This window comes from Mastigoproctus giganteus, chromosome 4, assembly GCF_048544385.1.
Source record: "Mastigoproctus giganteus isolate SK-2022 chromosome 4, ASM4854438v1, whole genome shotgun sequence".
Lineage (NCBI taxonomy): Eukaryota > Metazoa > Arthropoda > Arachnida > Uropygi > Thelyphonidae > Mastigoproctus > Mastigoproctus giganteus.
Genome location: NC_143578.1, coordinates 223046809 through 223064654, shown reverse-complemented (window position 1 = coordinate 223064654; position 17846 = coordinate 223046809). Strand labels below are relative to the sequence as shown.

The following is a 17846-nucleotide window of genomic DNA, read 5'->3' as shown; positions in this document are numbered from 1 at the left end:
CAGCAGAGGAGAGAATAACAATACCTCGGCAAGAGGGAGGAAGGGGCCTGATAGACTTGACAGAACAGAAAACAGCAAGTTAACCTGAAGGATCACTTCAAGAACGCAGCACCACTCCACCAGGAAGATAGATAAGTGGTATACCCCACGCAACCTAAGCAAGGAGCCCCCTGCCCAGACGGTACAAGAAACGAAGCTAGAAAGATGGGCAAAGAAGACACTACGACTTCCATCACGATCACATTGCTTCCAATGCATGGCTCACAAGAGGCACACTCTTTCCCGAGACTGAAGGATTCATGTTGGCCATCCAATACCAGGTAATTAACATCCAGAAATTATAGAAAATACATAGCAAAGGAGCCCGGAATGTCAGATGACACATGGCCTCAGAAACGATCCAACACATCACCACGGGGTCCAAGGTGATCGCCCTGGCTACCTGGTCGTGTCTGCGAGTGTACTCACAGATAGCCGGGATAATACATCAGAAGCTAGCAAGGAAATACCAGTTATTCAAAGAAAGTGTACCGTACAAGTACTGGGATCGTGCCATAACAGATACGACAATTCCGCACAACTACTGGACATAACCCTTGTGGATAAGAAGGAAAAGGCTACCTACATGATTGACATAGCGGTGCCGAACACTAGCAGTGTCCAGAAAACTCGTAAGGAAAAAATTAGCAAGTACACTAACCTGAGATCAAGATGTGGCATATGCAAGAAGAATCAACCATCCCAATCATCATGTCAACCATACGTATGGTGCCAAAGACCCTACATAACAGCCTAGCAGTAATAGGTCTCCCAGCGAACACCTACAAGGAACTCCAGAAATTCGCAATCCTGAACACCTGTAGGATTGTCAAAGTTCCTCGACCAACAGTAACATCATATATAACAACCACCCTGTGTACTTGGTAGCAATACCCATCACGAGGCGGAACCCCCAATCAGGGAGAAATAATATAAGAGCAGTAATTATAATAATAACATCCCTAAAAATTGCAAGTTGTGTGTTCAATTTGTTGGAATAAAGAGCCAAGTTACCTGGAAAAAATACCATGCTACCCTTGCCTGAGTCATGTGGTGAGGGGAAAAAAAACCCGTAAAAATTGCACGTGTTATTGAATTGATTCAAAATTGGTCTTTTCCACTTGTGAGGTGACTATACTATCTGTGCTACCAACATGCATATCATAAGCAGGATTTGGAAGAATACATTTTATAAATGGCATTGTTAATTAGTAAAACACAAAAATTTTAAAGGATACTCTTCTGCTCATCATCAGTCATGACTTTCAAGAAAAAAAGTTTTCCAACATGACACTGCACCATGCCGTACTGCATGTAAAGTTATATTTCCAGCATGACTCTGTACTTTCACGGTTAGCACAGTTTGTGGAAGAACCCGAGTTCAAGTCCTGTCCATGATGTGAGGAATTTTAATGGGCCCGAGTTTGTTGATCTCAATCATGGTTTCCCCTGGAAACTCGGGTTTTTTGTCCAGCAAACAGAAAAGCGACCAAAGAACACAAGCAATTTACAAACTGTATATGATGCAATGTGGCCGTAATCATTGATGCTCCTATAACCTTATTACTATATTTACATAATCGTTTAATATAATTTCTTGCATGCTAGTTAATTTTTTTAAATTCATTTTATTTTTTTTATCTTTAGGTAAAGTTGATGCAAGACTTCAATATCTGACAGTCATCATGGCCAGAAAATTGTCTTGATCTGAACTTAATTGAAAGCTGTTGGGGTATTATGGGGCAAAAAATTGTTACTAAAAAGCCATCAAGAAGATAACATGGTAAGAAATCATTATTCATGCCTGATACTAAGCAGTTACATTAATATTCTCCATGCCGTACAGGTGCAAGCCAGTAATTAAAGCATATGGTGGGCCAACAAAACACTAATATCTGCTTTGGAATATTTAATAGTATCAAACCACATCTGCTGCTGGTATATTTTTTCCCATCTTATTACGGTCACATAGCCTATAGTATACTTCTCTGGTTATTTGTAAATAAATGTCTAAGTAGTTTTTTTATTTTCATATCAATTAAGTGGCAGCCTATTTTTAACCATCACTAAATTTTCTTGCAAAAAGAGCCTTGCAATTGAAATAATTGCCTCTCTCGCATCAAATTACATCAGTGTAGAACAAATTTGAGGCGATAGAGGCAATTATTTCAATTGCAATGCTGTTTTTGCAAAAAAATTATTTAGTGATGGTTAAATAGGCTGCTAGGAGATTCTTCCAATATAAAAGGCAATGGTTAGGCCACATCTTAGTTTACAGGCCACAGCATACAGGCATGGAAGCCTCATTTTTAGGATGTATGAAGTCTGCTAAATAAAGAATGATCATAATTTTTCATGAACTGTACTGCTTGCTGTTTTTGAACTGAGGAATTTAAGGCCAAACCAAGCTGCATCACATAGCAACAGTGAAGTTGACTTGTGAGCAGTGTGTTCTTGGCAATCAGTCAAAGTGTATGCCCATTCAGTTTCAACTACATAACAATAGATGTCACATGCAAGGAAAAGCATGCCACTCTGAAATTTTGTTTGTCTCAAGATCACTGGAAGCATATGAAATTTTTGGAGGCTTATGGTGAATCTACACTTACATATAGCACAGCTCATTGGTGGTTTAGAATGTTTAAAGATGGATGTGATTCAATCACACAGATCAGCGGTGCTGGAGTTCCACCCACTGCTGTCACCACAGAAACCATAAACACTACTTCTGTGGTCATGAGAGAAGATTGTCATATGACATAAGGCAACTGGCAGAGATATTGAGAATATCAGTGGAAAGTTTATGGTAATCTTTTTGAACATTAAAGGAATGGTTTACAAGCATGTTGTGCTCTCATAGGGCTGTTATGGGATCTTACATGAAAACCGTACGGCACTTTGTGGGTTCATATTCATCGCAAATGATCACAACTGCACTCAGGCAGGTGGATGTTGTATCGCAAAAATGCGAAACCTTATATTGCTCATACTGTCATCGAGTACTTAGCGCTAATGTCCTTTTCCCCCTCCACCCTGCAATTTTTTATTTCGTTATTGGAAATAATTTTTTTTTCCTCTCCAATAATGCGAGATAAACAGTTCTATTCATCAGAAGTTGTAGATGATTCTTAAACGAACGTAAAAAAATGGCAGGCTTTTGAATGGGAGAAATGGAGTAACTGAATTTCATCAAATGGGGACTATTTTGAAAAGACCATTAAAATATGAATGATTAAAAAAAGGTATGTTGTGGGAAAAAATTATGATTATTTATTGAACAGCCCTCACCGATCCTTAAAAAGCGATGCAGAGAAGAGTATGTTTAAGTCACGGTCAAAATAGCACTCTTGACGTGACATTCATTAGTAAATTGCATTATCTGGCAGTAGACCTCACTGAAGTTTTAAAAGCTTTAAATTTATTGGGAAAACTAAATACTGATGGCATCTGCATTCTTTGTCAGATAATGCACATAAGTAGACACACAGCTGCTACAGCCGAGTGGTCAGGTACGAAGTTGCATAACCTCGTGCCTGACCCCTTGAGTGGCCAGAGTTGAAGCTCATGACTACTAAATACAGTGCTGTTTCATGTATTCTCTATCTTATGAACTCCCCTGACCGTGTCGTCATCCAGGTGTATAAACAGAAAATTTATTTTATAAATCTGAAAAATTTGGTTGAAAGATGGATGCGAGAAAATTTGCTTTCATCCCGAGAGTAATCAACTGTTAAAACAAACTTCACAGTGTGGAAGTAGGCACTATGAATAAATTTATGGAAGGAAATGATATGGTTAGGATTTTTTTTTTTTTTTTTTTTTTTGGCCAATGCTGTCTAAATTTGCATCATATCACATGTCACTACTAATAGCATAAAGGGCAAACAATCCTCAACTCCACAAACTCCCAAAAGTGAAAAGACGGTGAACATTAATGGACAAGAGAACCATAATTGCATTCTTATTCTAATATAATCTCAACCTAGAAATATTCAAGTTTTAGCATAAATGATATCTAAAATGTTGGAACACTAATTTTAAAACTGATTAATTTAAAATATAAAACTCATAAGAATAAATCTGTTGTAAGATAGAGATGTTGACAGAAGAGCAAATAAAAATGGAATAGATTGGAGAAATGTAAAGCCTAAAATGTATCTTAATTTTTGAATCAGCACATTAAAATCTGAATTAATTCTAAATAAAAAATAATTTTATAAATAAATAATTTTACACTAACTAGTATGACAGAATCAATCAGAAACAGCAAATATGAATTAATCTGAATGTTAAATTATTTTATAATGAAAATAATTTAATTCTAGCAGGATTTACTTACAAACCAAATTAAATAGTATGAAAGAGAGCTGTGATGCCCAATACGTTTTACGTTAATACAATATTTGTAAAATAATAAGAGAAGTTAACCTCAGTATAGTACTGTATTCTAAAAAATGACTATTCAAATAATTCCTTCACAATTTCTCTTTTATTTTTTTAAAATCACAAAAAATGTAAAATTTATTCAATACGAACAACTTGCAAGAGTTTCTGAAATAGTGCTTTTAAATTCTGGAAAACATTATGGGCTATTGATAATGCCATTGATAATATCCCCCATGATAATGCCAGGCAACATACCAATGCCTAACCCAATTATATGTGGACTGACACACTCTAAACAAATGAAAACTGAACTCTCATTTGATGAATTCACCCAAAGCAGAAAATCTCTCAAGTATTACTCCCCCATGATAATGCCAGGCAACATATCAATGTTTGCACTGAGGTTGTTGAAAAATCCAGATATCAGCCAGATCTTCTCTGGTCAGACTATCATCTCTTTGGGTACTTGAAGGAACTGCACTGACATTGTTACAAAAATGCACAAACTAGCAAAGAGGAAGTCTTTCACAGAAAAGAATACTTGCTATTGTTCAATGCAAGAAGAAACTGGTTCAGAAAGATTGGGGCTATATTAAAAAACACAACTCTCAGTACAAATAATTTTTAATCTCGCTTTTTTTAAATTATGTGAAAAAGATTAAGAGACTACTTTCTGATTATCCTTTTACTTCCATCACAATTTCACCATTCTTTCTTTATGATATTAATAATGAGAATATAAAGCAGAAAAAAAACCAATTCCAAGAATCCTTTTTGAACACTGTCATTTATTGTAAAAAATAAATAAAAAAAATGAATAAAATAAAATAAAAAATTCAAATAACTTGACTTTTTATTTTTGCTAACTTGCTCTGACTTGAACAAGTCAGAGTCAAACAATTCTGTTTGCTCAGGAACCATTCACAGTGCTTTCCCACAATTGTTTTCTGCCACACTATCTATTAAAGTTGAGAAGAGTCTACTGATTAAGATAAAAGTATGCCACAAAGTTGGCAATATCTTGTATAAGATTTCAGGTGGATTAAAACAGATCCACACTTAATGTTGTGGCAGCAAACAGTATTTTATTAAAAAAAAAAAAAAAAAAAAAACATGTTTAAATTATCATAACATACTGTAATAGATATTTTTGCTAAGGTCTCACTCTCTCTCTGTATTATCTAACTACAAACAGGCATATTTAATTTCACAAAAATTGGCGTGCTTATATTGCAATGTGAAATAAGATGGCTTTAAACACAGAGAAATGTCTACCTACCACCACTCCAAAGTACAGGAAACTGACAGTCTGTTATCAAGCAGAATAATTGTTGCTGTTTGATCAAGCATATTGAAGCAATTTCACTACAGTTTAAAATATATATGTAAATTCTGTGCATCTGATTATTATTTTTTTTGATAATTAACAAATTAAATGAGATAAAAAAACTTTATTGAATAAATATTGGAAAGAAAAAAAAAAAAAAAGAATCTTTACCAAAAATAAAATTATTTTCATTTATTTCACTTGTATTTTTAAGTTAAAACTACTTCCAACAGTGCTGTATTAATTGAAAAAGTTACCACAGAATTCATTCTTATTTGGACATATCACCTAAAGGTAAAAAGATCTATATACATTCATATAACTATTTAAGGAGTGTTCAAGACACACAAGCAACAGCAAATTAGAAATCATTTCTAAAATGCATATGCTGTGAAAACATGCAGTATACTTTCTAAGTTTCCGAAAAGATGAATTCTGATTAAAATTGCAAATATTCTTAGTTATTACAAAAAATGTTATAAATGCTAATGACTAGAAGCTTTTAAAACTGTTAATAGGTTCAAGATCAATTATATATTTAAATATGAATAAAAATGGTCACTGCATATGTGCTACAATAAGAATGATGGTGATAAAGAAGATTTAATCTATACCAACAGTAATAAAAAATGCAAATGTAAGTTTACACGTGTCTGTGAGTTGATATAAATACACATAAATAAAGACATTTGAAGATAACATCTAAAAAGTACAATCAATTTACCATATTTCCATTTCTCAGCATATGGTATTTTACACTGTCCTTATTCAAACAATAAAAAGTAAAACAAGAAAAATAACACTGCCCAAAAATACCAAATGTACGTTATTACACTGTCTTTCAAATGTAGAAACATCTGACAAAGAGCAAAAAATTTGTACATTCTTATTTATGCAGTAAGTTATTCTGAACTCTAGTGCGAAGACTGTGGATCACACTGTAGTAACCTAACAATTGAGGGATCACTTTTGGCACCTTCAACAAATTCTTCCAAGCTGAGTTTACCATCCATATTCTTATCCATCTGTCGGAATATTTTGTCTGTACGCTTTTCAGGAGTTGATTCATCTTCTGGCATTTTCATAACAGATCCTACCATTTTGTAGATTGCCTAAAAATATATATATCAAATACGGGTAAAGCAATTCTTAAAATAAGAAAACTAATTTATCCAAACATTAATTAAAATTTTGCAGTTTCCTGTGATTTAACATGGCCTTTAATATGGTAGGGTCATTACGCTTTAAAATTTTAAACAATTAAATATAAAAATATTTACAATATAACAAATGGAAAATTTTAGGTTTTATCCTTAACCTCTTTTAGTAGTGTGCACGTGCGTACATACACACTGCTAGAAAGGCAAGTGTGTGAGATGGAAAGGGGGGGGGGTGAGAGAGAGAGAGAGAGAGAGAGAATTGAAAACTCCTACTATATGATGCTCAAAAATATGTATGTTAAGCTGCATAAGGTGTTTCTGATCCGAAAACAAAATAAGCTAAAAGGTTAATCTGAAAACAAAATAAGCTAAAAGGTCATTTGCTGCATTGCTCTGGCTTTCTCCTGGTCAACATCAGAATATTCCAGCATATTTGGCAGTCACGGATCTGTACTGGCTTGCTGCCATTCAGATTAACAAACAGCAGCTGATTATCGAGCTCTCATCCTTGTGGGCTACTGATGTAAAGGCTGTGAACAACCATTTTCGCTTATGAATTGAAAAAATAAATATTATTCCTGGTTTATTAATGAGCACTAGTATGAAGCTTATATTTTAAAAGTAGAGATCCATAAATGTGTTGCAGATACTCAACTTCAGAAATCCCATTAAGCTGATTTTAATACAACTGTCTATAGTTTAACATTAATAGTGTCTCACACACACACACTAGTAACATACAACTGATGTGTTAATTGATTTTTCATAGGTTATAATAATTTGAGAAGTATGCTATCAAGCCAGTGTTAGGTGGGTCGGAGAACTGCTAGCTTGGGGGTGGGAATATACAGACTAACAGATTAACAGCTACAGACAGAGGTGCAAGTGATTCTGCATTTACACTAGTGAAGTTGATGAATTTGAAGCACTAGTTTAGTTATCAAATGTGGAATTGTAGGGATATTGAAAACAAGGTATCACTCAGACATAAGGGAGGCAGGTTTAAATATGCACATGTAAATATGTATTTAAGTACAATGTGCACAGAAAGGATATAGCATATGGTGTTACAGGTCTTGCAGCCCTGAAGGTTCTTCCCAACTCTGCAATGATCTTTTGTGATGCAATACAGACTCTATAAAGGACAGAAAACTGTGCACAGTGTAGTCTGCGTAGTGTAGTGTTGGTCAGTTGTTCATCTGGCCTTTTTGCTGTTGGACCCAATTATCCCTTTATCAACAGCAATAAATTGCCCCCTAATGCCACACTGTTCCAATGTGTACAGTGGTCTCTTATAATATGGTACAGTATTAAAAGTTTTTCTGAAATCTAAGTACATGACATCAGAATTAGTTTTTGCAGCCTTTCCTTTGTTTCTGCATCATAGTATAAAATCTGATTGGCAGGACGAGATTGCCCTTTAAATGCATGTGTGAGTGCATAACTGCATTTCTGTCTATGTGTCATGCATTACTTCTTGACCCAGTGACTCCATTATTTTAACTGGAACTGAAGTCAAACTAATAGGTCTATAATTACTCACTTCACCCTTTGATTCACCCCCCGCCAATGAATGGGATTGACATTTACATATCTCCAATCTACCATCCACTGAATTCATAATAATGGTAAAAGACCTGCTTACCTCTTTGCTGCTTCTCTTAATTGAACTGGATAGATTCCATCAGCTACAGGTGCTTTGTTTAATTTTACTTTCAACAGTTTCTCTTCCACTTTTCCCCCAGTTATTATAAAATAATTGGGCTCATAGTAAGAACTTAATATACTTCTGGCATCCCTATCCCAAAAAAATTCCTTATGTGGGAACATAGGTTTAGCTGGCTTAATCTTTTCTCTTGTAGCCTGTCTAATACTTGGGATAGAAAAATCAGTCCGCCAATAAATCCACAAAAGTACTGCAATTGTGTGAGTAACCAACCCTCAAGTTTTAGTCAATGTCCACGAAGTTAAAAGCCTCCATTATAAGTTATCCTGATTTGCTGGCCCACTTATGTTACACCAAACTGAATGAACACTGCATGGATAACTCATGTGAATTGGATGTACTGCCTTGGATTTTATATTCTCCTTAACTAACGGCACAACTCCTCCTCTCCTTTCTAAACACAGTATTTCCCATATTAAAATTCTGCATCCAATATGATTGAGTGACACCATGTGCCCAATATCCCTACAATGTCTAAATCTGATGACTTGACAGTTCTTCAAATTCATTTACTATATTCCGAGCATTAGTATACAAGCAAGGATATGTTAACTTGTTTTTGCTTTTAGTAACTTTACACATCCCATGTATTTGCCAGGCAGGCCCATGAAGATCCCAACAGATTTTTTGTAATCTGACACCTTACTTTTCGGGATACTGGATGTCTTAATTAGAAATACTGCAAGAATCACTTTCACCTCTGCTTGCAACTGCTGTTATCTATTAATTTGTACCTCCAACGATAGCAGTTTTCCAACCAACCTAACAATGCCTCACTAGCATCAGCAAACATTCTTGCATTCCTTCTATTGAAGGGTATCCCATCCCTGTAAAACCAACTTCTATTAACAAGCACAGAATTGCAGAACTTTGAAATTTAATCCTAACTCATGACTTTCTCAACAGTGCTCTGTACTTGTTTAGAAAATTCTCAGATCTACTCTTAAATATCATTGATGCGTGTACAATAGTGTTTCTCAACCTTTTTTTAATTATCGCCCTTAAAGGGCTTTTTTAGACAATGTTTTTCCTAATTGCCCCCATGAAATTTTAAACAAAAAATACTTTATACTTACTCCTTTTATTCAATGGGCTCCTTGAATCTGATGCTTCTTAGCTTCAATGTTCAGTATGATGTTAGTAAGTTTAATTCTAATGTCTCCTCTTGAACATGTATCAATTCTGTTTATTTCCAGTGTTAATATTTTATGTATTGAACTAAAACCATTTTCAACCATATAAGATGTTGGAAAACAAAGTACTTTGGCAATTTCAGACCACATTGTTGGATAGTTTTTTTTGATCCCACAACAGCCATTCCACCTTTTTCGAATTTATATTTGCATTCTTCGTTACATTTTACTTCAATGAGTGCTTGAATTTCTTCACTAACAAACCCAAAATCACATCCAATTGGATCTAACATCCTGGCTTCACTTCAAAAGAAAATAAATCTGAAAATCTATTTTTCATTTCACCTTTTTAATGAACACAAATGATCTGAATAATTCTCAAGATCATTCTCGGTGAGAGGAGATTCATTGATTTCAGCTTCACAACTGGGTCGTCATGACTGCAATACTAGGGTACCTGCCCACCCACTGATGATAGGCCAATAGCCTTGAAACATGTCTGGGTGGTGGTACTCACTGAGAATAAGTAACAATAGTCTTCTCTATTAGTGAAGCGTTACTTATTTGAGGTAGTGCAGTATCATGGCAACTCGTCGTGAAGGCAGAGCACAATATGAGAAAGAGCAAATAATGCCCACAACAACTACTTTGTAGTTTTTTTAAGAGTGTCTATGGTGTATCTAAACACTGATATTATATAGATACTAAACTCTTAAAGTATTATGCCATGTGCATTTAATTATTTTAAATTGATTTCAGCTAACTCTTGCATACCACGAAATTGTTTTCTCATTAAATTGATTTAAAATATTTCCAGTTTTTCACTGAAGGCTTTTAATATGCATTTGTAGTCAGTCTATCACCATAATTAATTTCCTTTGAAGTTGAAGTGACACTTAAAGTTTTCAAAAAATCCAAGCCATATAGTATAAGTTGTTTTTGTGTTTGCTGATCTCCTTTGCTAAATCTGTCTCCTACATTTTCTAAAAAAACGAATTATCGTACTAAAAGGGTTTACAAATCTTGTTAGACAGTTTCCTTTAGAAAGCCATCTGACTTCTGTATGTAAAAGAAGCCTCACATACAGTTCTTCATTATGAACACTAAATTTTCTGAAAAGGCGATCATATTTGCTATGTGACTATTTTATTGATGGTTTTAATAATTATACTGAGAGATTGATAAAGAAATGGGCTAATATTTTTTGCAACCAGATGATGTCAGTGCACAATGCAGTGTAAGAACTTCACTTCGGGACATACTTCCTTTAGGTGGGCTATAAAACCTTTGTCTTCCAATAGCACCATCATTGGAACAGGATACCTACTTTTCCAATGGTACTTGTTTTTCATCAAACCATGTGTTTACAGCAGCAAAAATGGATGCTCCAGTACAGTCAGATTCTATAGATTTTACAAACAACATCTCTTCTTGCACTGGAAGGGCCTTACCTGTGGATTCATCAATCTGAATAGAAAATTTCCTCCTTTTCAGTTTGTCAATTAGCTGTCCTTCAATGTTAACTTACATCAATTCGTTTTCGAATTGAATCATTGCTCAACAGCAATGCTTTTAAAATACTGGAAGGATTTTGATGCATCACTGTTGAAATTACAATCTAATGCAGGTGGTATAAGTCTCAGCAACTGTATGAGCACTACCAGTTTTTGAAATGATTTCTGCAATTTTATTAAATACAATCATTCCATTGTCATTTGTTTGTGTGTTCTTAAATAAGGAAGTAACAGTGTTACACTGCTCAAAATTCTGTTTTAAATTTTTAAAATATTTGATATGTTTACCAACTCTAACAGGATGTTTCCTTTTTAAGTGATCTTAAAGTCTTGATAGTTTCATAGCCTCATTTGTAAAAGAACAATTACACATAAGATGCATAGGCTATCTTGAGTCAAATGGGCTTTTAATACAACCATAAAATGGATATCTGGATATTCATCCAGATACTGTTGACACTTTCTTTCCAGGACTTGACATAATTGATGATGGGTTGAATAACTATAAAGAATTAAATAATAAAATATAAACTATTTTTATTTAGCGCTCATAGCCCATGTCACTCACAAAAGCACTGTGGATCAAAAATAAACAACTTCCACAAAGAAACAATAAATCAATATTAATTGTCACTTAGAAAGTAGAAACAATAGACTGAAACATTTCTTCATCCCATCCATGCCTTATATAATGACCAATGAAACAAAAGAATATATAAATAAACCACGTTACGCCTGCCATGCTGCTGCTGCTGCCAAGGTCACAGCTGTCAGAAAGGTGCAAAAGGCAAGGATTTCGGAGACATTACCTCTGAAAGCACTTAGGCATTTAATGGCTATGAAAAGCAAAGGTGGCTGAATTTAATCATACCCACTATCTTCCTTTTATCAAAATTTCTCACTCACTGCTAATATATTATACCTATATGTTAAAAATCAGTTGTCTCAGGGGTAAGATATGGAGGTGGCGCGGACACGACGAAGCGGTTGTTTTAAGTGCTCCTGATTGTCACTCGATTTTTTTACTATAAGTGAATGTTTAAAGGTTTTCACATGTTGCAGCGCAACGGCCAAATGGTTCTACCTCTCCCAAGGTGAGTATCTCCCGGATCCGTTTATTCTAACTCTTTCAAATTGTGTGCAAGTTAAATTGAACCAGGCATGTTCTGCAGTGGAAGATCTTCATTTTCAGCAGTTCGGATTTTTGCCTGCTGGATTGCAGCCCCAGTCAAGGTCAGAGAGGAGTGACAATCCCCCCCACCTCAAGTGAAGTCTCTTAAAGTAAACATCATAAAAGAGTCCCGCCGTAGGGTGAAGCGACATACAGCATTAGTCACAAAGCCCTTGCACAGTTCCTAATAGAAAAGGCCCCTTTGTGTTCCTGGGAAGCTCTGACGATCCTCCCCCATACATATTTCTGTCGTCCAAAATGTCAGATTATAGTGCTTCAATAGCCGAGTTGTCTGGAGAATTGACTTTCTCTGAAGTTCCAGACACCAGTTTCAAGGAACCTCTAGCTATGTTGGAAAAAACACTGGAAGACAAATTTCCCCCTATTCAAGGACCTTTAAATTCTACATACATTTAACGATTCTCAAGATTGTGAACAAACTGGTAGTGCAGTTATTCTTGACTATCTTTTTGGATTAAAAGCAAATATGCTTGATGTTTTTATAGAGGGCTCTACTGTGACACCTCTTATGGTGTCACAGTAACCTTTCCATATTGTTCCATATTGGAACAATATGGAAAGGTTAGTGATAGATCTAACTATAGAGAATAAAAAGTTGAGAACAAAATTAAATCTTAATGTTGAGAGGAAACAACAAAATGTCTTGCCAACCGTTTTGGCTCCCACCTATGTGGTGTGGTTGCCTTAGGCACTGGCAAACAATCTCAGAGTGATGTTAACTTACCGGATGTTCAAACAAAGTACGTACTCATAGTTAAAGCAAATGCAGATAGTAATTGTAAAACTAGTGAGGAAGTTAAAGCTGAAATTTCTAAAAGTCTTAAACCTGAATTTAAAAAATTAAAGATTAAATCAATAAGAAAAATAAGAGAAAAGGGAGTTCTAATCGAAACCGATAACAGCAAGGATCTAAATAAGCTTAAATCCTGCCCTAAGTTCAAGGAGTTAAAATTTTCTGTGCATTCTCCTAAAAAATTAAATCCAACTGTCATAATATATGACATACCTAAAGATGTCAATGACTCTGATTTTCTGGAGGACTTATTCAATAAAAACCTTGTGGATCATGGGATATCCCAAGAAGATTTCGAGTCTATTAAGGTTCATTTTAAAATCAGGTCTCGGAACAAAAACAATCAACATTGGGTTCTTGAGATCCCAAATAAAATTAGGAAAGTGTTTTTGGCTTCAAATTTCAAGGTTTTTATTGGATGGTCTTCCATGGTATGAAGGATTTTTTCACAGCATCATGATGTTTTAAATGTCTTAGCTACGGACACGTGGCTAAAAACTGCCACCAATCCGAGTTTACTAGCGAACATTGCAGTGACCTGGGTCATCAAATTCAAGACTGTCCTAAAATGGAGGAATTTGCTGTTTGCTCAAATTGTCAGCTGTCGCATAATTTCTTCCAAACCCTGTTACGGTTGGTGACTGGGGTAATGCCAGGGTTTGGGCTACCCTGGTGGTTGCTGATCCCCTCATTACTGTAACAAAAATTTCTAGTCTTTGCTCCACACATGCTGCATGCGCATGCTTGGAAGGCTGTTTTGGAAAAAAATTATGTGGTTTCTTTGTATGCTCAATGTAGTCAGGCAAGGCAGGCCATAGAGCCATTTCTAAATTACATGGAAGACGTTTTGATCTGTTTATCTGGTTTTCCTGTCATTTTTATGATGGATGCTAATGCTCACTCCCAGCTTTGGAATAGCCCTACTACAGATTCTAAAGGTGAGCTTTTGGAGGAGCTTATTCAGTCCAATAACCTCACTCTGTGGAATACCCCAGGCCATCTGCCTACTCTTGTTTCTTCTCTGGGTCAATCTTATATTGACATTACCCTTTCAAACTCTACTCTTGGTTTTGGCATTTCCAACTGGCTTAGCCATACTTCGTGGTGCTCGAACGACCACAACGTCATCACTTTTATGATCAGTCTAAGCAACAATCCTAGGGTTATCAGGTGCTGTTTTGACTTCCCGCGGTTTAAGACAAAACACATTGATTGGAATATCTTTGATGTAAAGATTCATGAGCTTATTTCAGAAGAAATAATCGTCCAACTTGGCTCGCTTCCTGCTGATATGCAGGTTTCTAAGTTTCAAGAGATTGTAATCACTGTCTGCGAGTCCAATCTAAAAAAGAATGAATAGTGTTTTCATGGTGGACCCCAAATCTCACAATTCTCAGAAGAAACTTAAAAAATGCTCGTTGTAATTTTCAGAGAGCAAAGAGAGCTAACAGGTCCAGAGATGAGATTGACAGACTTGGTGAGTTGTATAAATCCAATAGAAGGAGTTATTTCAATACCATTTTCCAAGAGAAGAAACTTGCTTGGGCAAGGTTTGTTCAGCATAACATAAATGAAGATCCGTGGGGATTATCCTACAAACTTGTTACTAACAAGGTTCATCCCGGCGATGTTCTTTCTTCTATTATTGTAAATGGTAATGAAATCCTGGACTGGAGTTTGTCAATTAATGCCATCTTGGATGGCTTGCTCCATGAGGACACTGCCTCCTGTGAAAACACCATCCAAACTACAATTAGATTAGATCATTTATCATACCAAGGGGCCCAAACCGAAGCTCCTTTTATGAATACTGAGCTGGAATCAGCTATCTCAACCTTAAGGGATGGTAAATGTCCTGAACAGGATCTCCTTGAGGTTTCTGTACTTAAAAAAAGATTTGGGAAAAATTGCCCATTAATTATATTAAATCTTTTAAATGCTTGTCTGTCTTCGAGATTATTCCCACTGGCTTGGAAACAGGCTAGACTTAAACTTCTGCTTAAGTCCTTTGACAAATCCTCCAATGATCCGGCCTCTTACAGGCCCATTGCACTGCTGCCCATTCTTGGCAAAGTCTTGGAAAAATTAATTGTTTCTCGTCTTCTAAATTACTATTTAGACAGAAACCTAAGTTCTCCACTTCAATTTGGCTTTACACATGGAAGGTCTTCTGTTGATGCTATTTGTCAGGTTTTGAGTTCTGTTCAAAATTCCAGTTCTAAATATGTCCTCGGCCTCTTTATTGATTTCAAAGGAGCATTCAACACACTGTTTGGTGGCAGAGTGTCCTGGCGATGTCCAGAGAGGCCGGGGTCTCTGCTCCTACTTACTGTCTCCTTTCAAATTACTTTGATTCTTGCAGCATCACAGTTTCCTCAGGATTCTGCTCTGTCTCCAGATCTGTTTCTAGGGGCTGCCCTCAGGGCTCTGTTCTTGGCCCTGTGTGCTGGAACATGGTCCTTGATAGGTGGCTCTCAGTTGATCAAGACAACATCCTTCAGATAGCTTACACAGATGGCCTTGCTATTCTGATTTTTGGTAATTCCCGCCGAGAGCTAGAGTGCAGAGCAAATGAAGTTCTAGAGGACTTGAATATCTGGTGTCAAACACAAACTTCAAATCTCGACTAATAAAACAAAACAAAAAAAGGGCTCTCTTGATGTGAATAGACCACCTGTTATTAAGTTGAATGGAGAAATGATTAGGAGTACTCGGCAGCATAAATACTTAGGAATTTATTTTGATGACTGTCTTAATTTTAATTACCACGCAAAATACGTTCTTCAGAAAATAAAAGCTATGACCTATAAAATGACTGAAATTACCAGGAGTACGTTTGGTGTAAAGAAATCTTCCATTAAATTACACTACTCTTGTATATTAATACCAACTGTGTGTTATGCGGCTGGGGCCTGGGGATACAGAATCAGTAACTCCCATGTTCAAAAAGATCAACTGAAGCTCAAAGATTTTCTTCTCGCTGTAAGTAAAGCTTGTCGAACTGTCTCTACAGCTGCTCTCCAGGTCCTCAGTCATCGACTGCCAATCCAATATGAAGTAATGTTACACTATCTTTTATATTGTAGAAGAAAAAATGTTCCTGCGATTGTAAATGGAATTACCTCTACTCTGCCTCTACTTTGGGTAGGGAGACCTTTAAGTTTTTTCCCGAGGTCGTTGATTACGACAAGAAAATGGACTGGTTCAATCCTGGCTTATACGTTATGTTTTTATATACTGGTCATGGCAGTCTTAACTTTAAATTGTTCTCACTAGAATTAAGTAACATTCCTCTCTGTAGTTGTGGTGCTCAAGAAACTGTTGAGCACCTCATCTTTCACTGTCCCCTGTACGATGATTTAAGACTGGACTTTCAACTTCTCACAAATGTATTTGACTGCTCTGAACTGCCAAGATTGGTTAACTGTTTGGAATATTATACTGCCTTCTCCACCTATGCAGAGAAATTGTTTAAACAGAGAAAGAATTCTTACTCCTGAGGTTCAGTAAAATGCTAGACTGCTTCTGTTTCTTTGGATTACTCTTACCTGATGTATTGATCAGTCTGCTGGACTCCGAAGCTCAGTATTCATTTATGTATCATCATTGTATATAGTCTTTTTATGTACCATCATTGTATATAGTCTTTTATGTACCATCATTGTATATAGTCTTTTATGTACCATCATTGTATATAGTCTTTTTATGTATAATTAATCATTGTACATAATTATTATAAATTGTACACAATGTATAGACTACTTTTAGTGGCGAATAGGGGAAACCCTGGAGCACGCCAAAAAAATAATAAAATACTTTGACTTTGTCTCAGGGGTAAAGAAAATCCAATGAGAGAAATTAAATATTAAGGAATAAGACGTCGTCAATAAAGGTTGAACTTGAGGGCCACAAACCATTGTAATACCCATGATTTTTTTGCCCCCCAAATCCAAATTTTGTCCCCATTGAGAATCCCTGGACAACAATATCACTTTATGTGCCTGCAAAAGATGGTAGCTGCATTACATCATCATCAACTTTGCTTCCCAACCAGCTCCATTCCTCTATCCTTTTTACACAATATATTTTGTTTTCCTGACAATGGATTCACCAAGAATAGGTTGCTATTCTTGGTGAACCTGCGGGACCAGAGATCTTGACATTGAGAAGAATGTTGTTGTCTGATGTTCAAGTGTTGAGTTGAGCCGCTGAGTGCTTGATGGGGTTCCTCAATTGCATTACTTACTCCAATAAGCAAAGTGGTGAAATCCACCACTTTGTTTATTGGAGGCTTGAAGTGGTGGAACCCATGTTTAGTCTAGAGCTAAGTCCCAGTCAACCCTCCCCTATCTCTTCACAGACATTCTCTCAGATATGCGCCAGACAAGCTGTACTTGCTACCCGGGAGTCTAAAACGCTGATGGAACTGATATTCGGGTGACACTCAAGTCAAGTGGACCCCATTTCGGCGAAGTCCGGACGGTCTGTGACAGCCAAATCCTCTGCTTGAACCTTCACGATGGTGGGACTGTTAGTAATCCTGGGTATAACCTCCATGCACAAGTACATGGTGGGT

At 36.1% G+C, this 17846-nt stretch overlaps 1 protein-coding gene across 2 annotated transcripts in view; it reads right to left on the bottom strand.

Annotated features, from left to right (window-relative positions):
* Positions 1-6316: 6316 nt before the first annotated feature.
* The window catches only part of LOC150087433 (neurocalcin homolog), a 165229-nt gene continuing 153699 nt past the window's right edge, over positions 6317-17846 (bottom strand). For both annotated transcript variants that reach the window (XM_090371183.1, XM_090371182.1), the window contains one exon: positions 6317-6864. In XM_090371183.1, the coding sequence (XP_090227309.1) occupies positions 6667-6864 (198 nt within the window). In that variant the 3' untranslated portion in view covers positions 6317-6666. The remainder of the gene's footprint in view (positions 6865-17846) is intronic.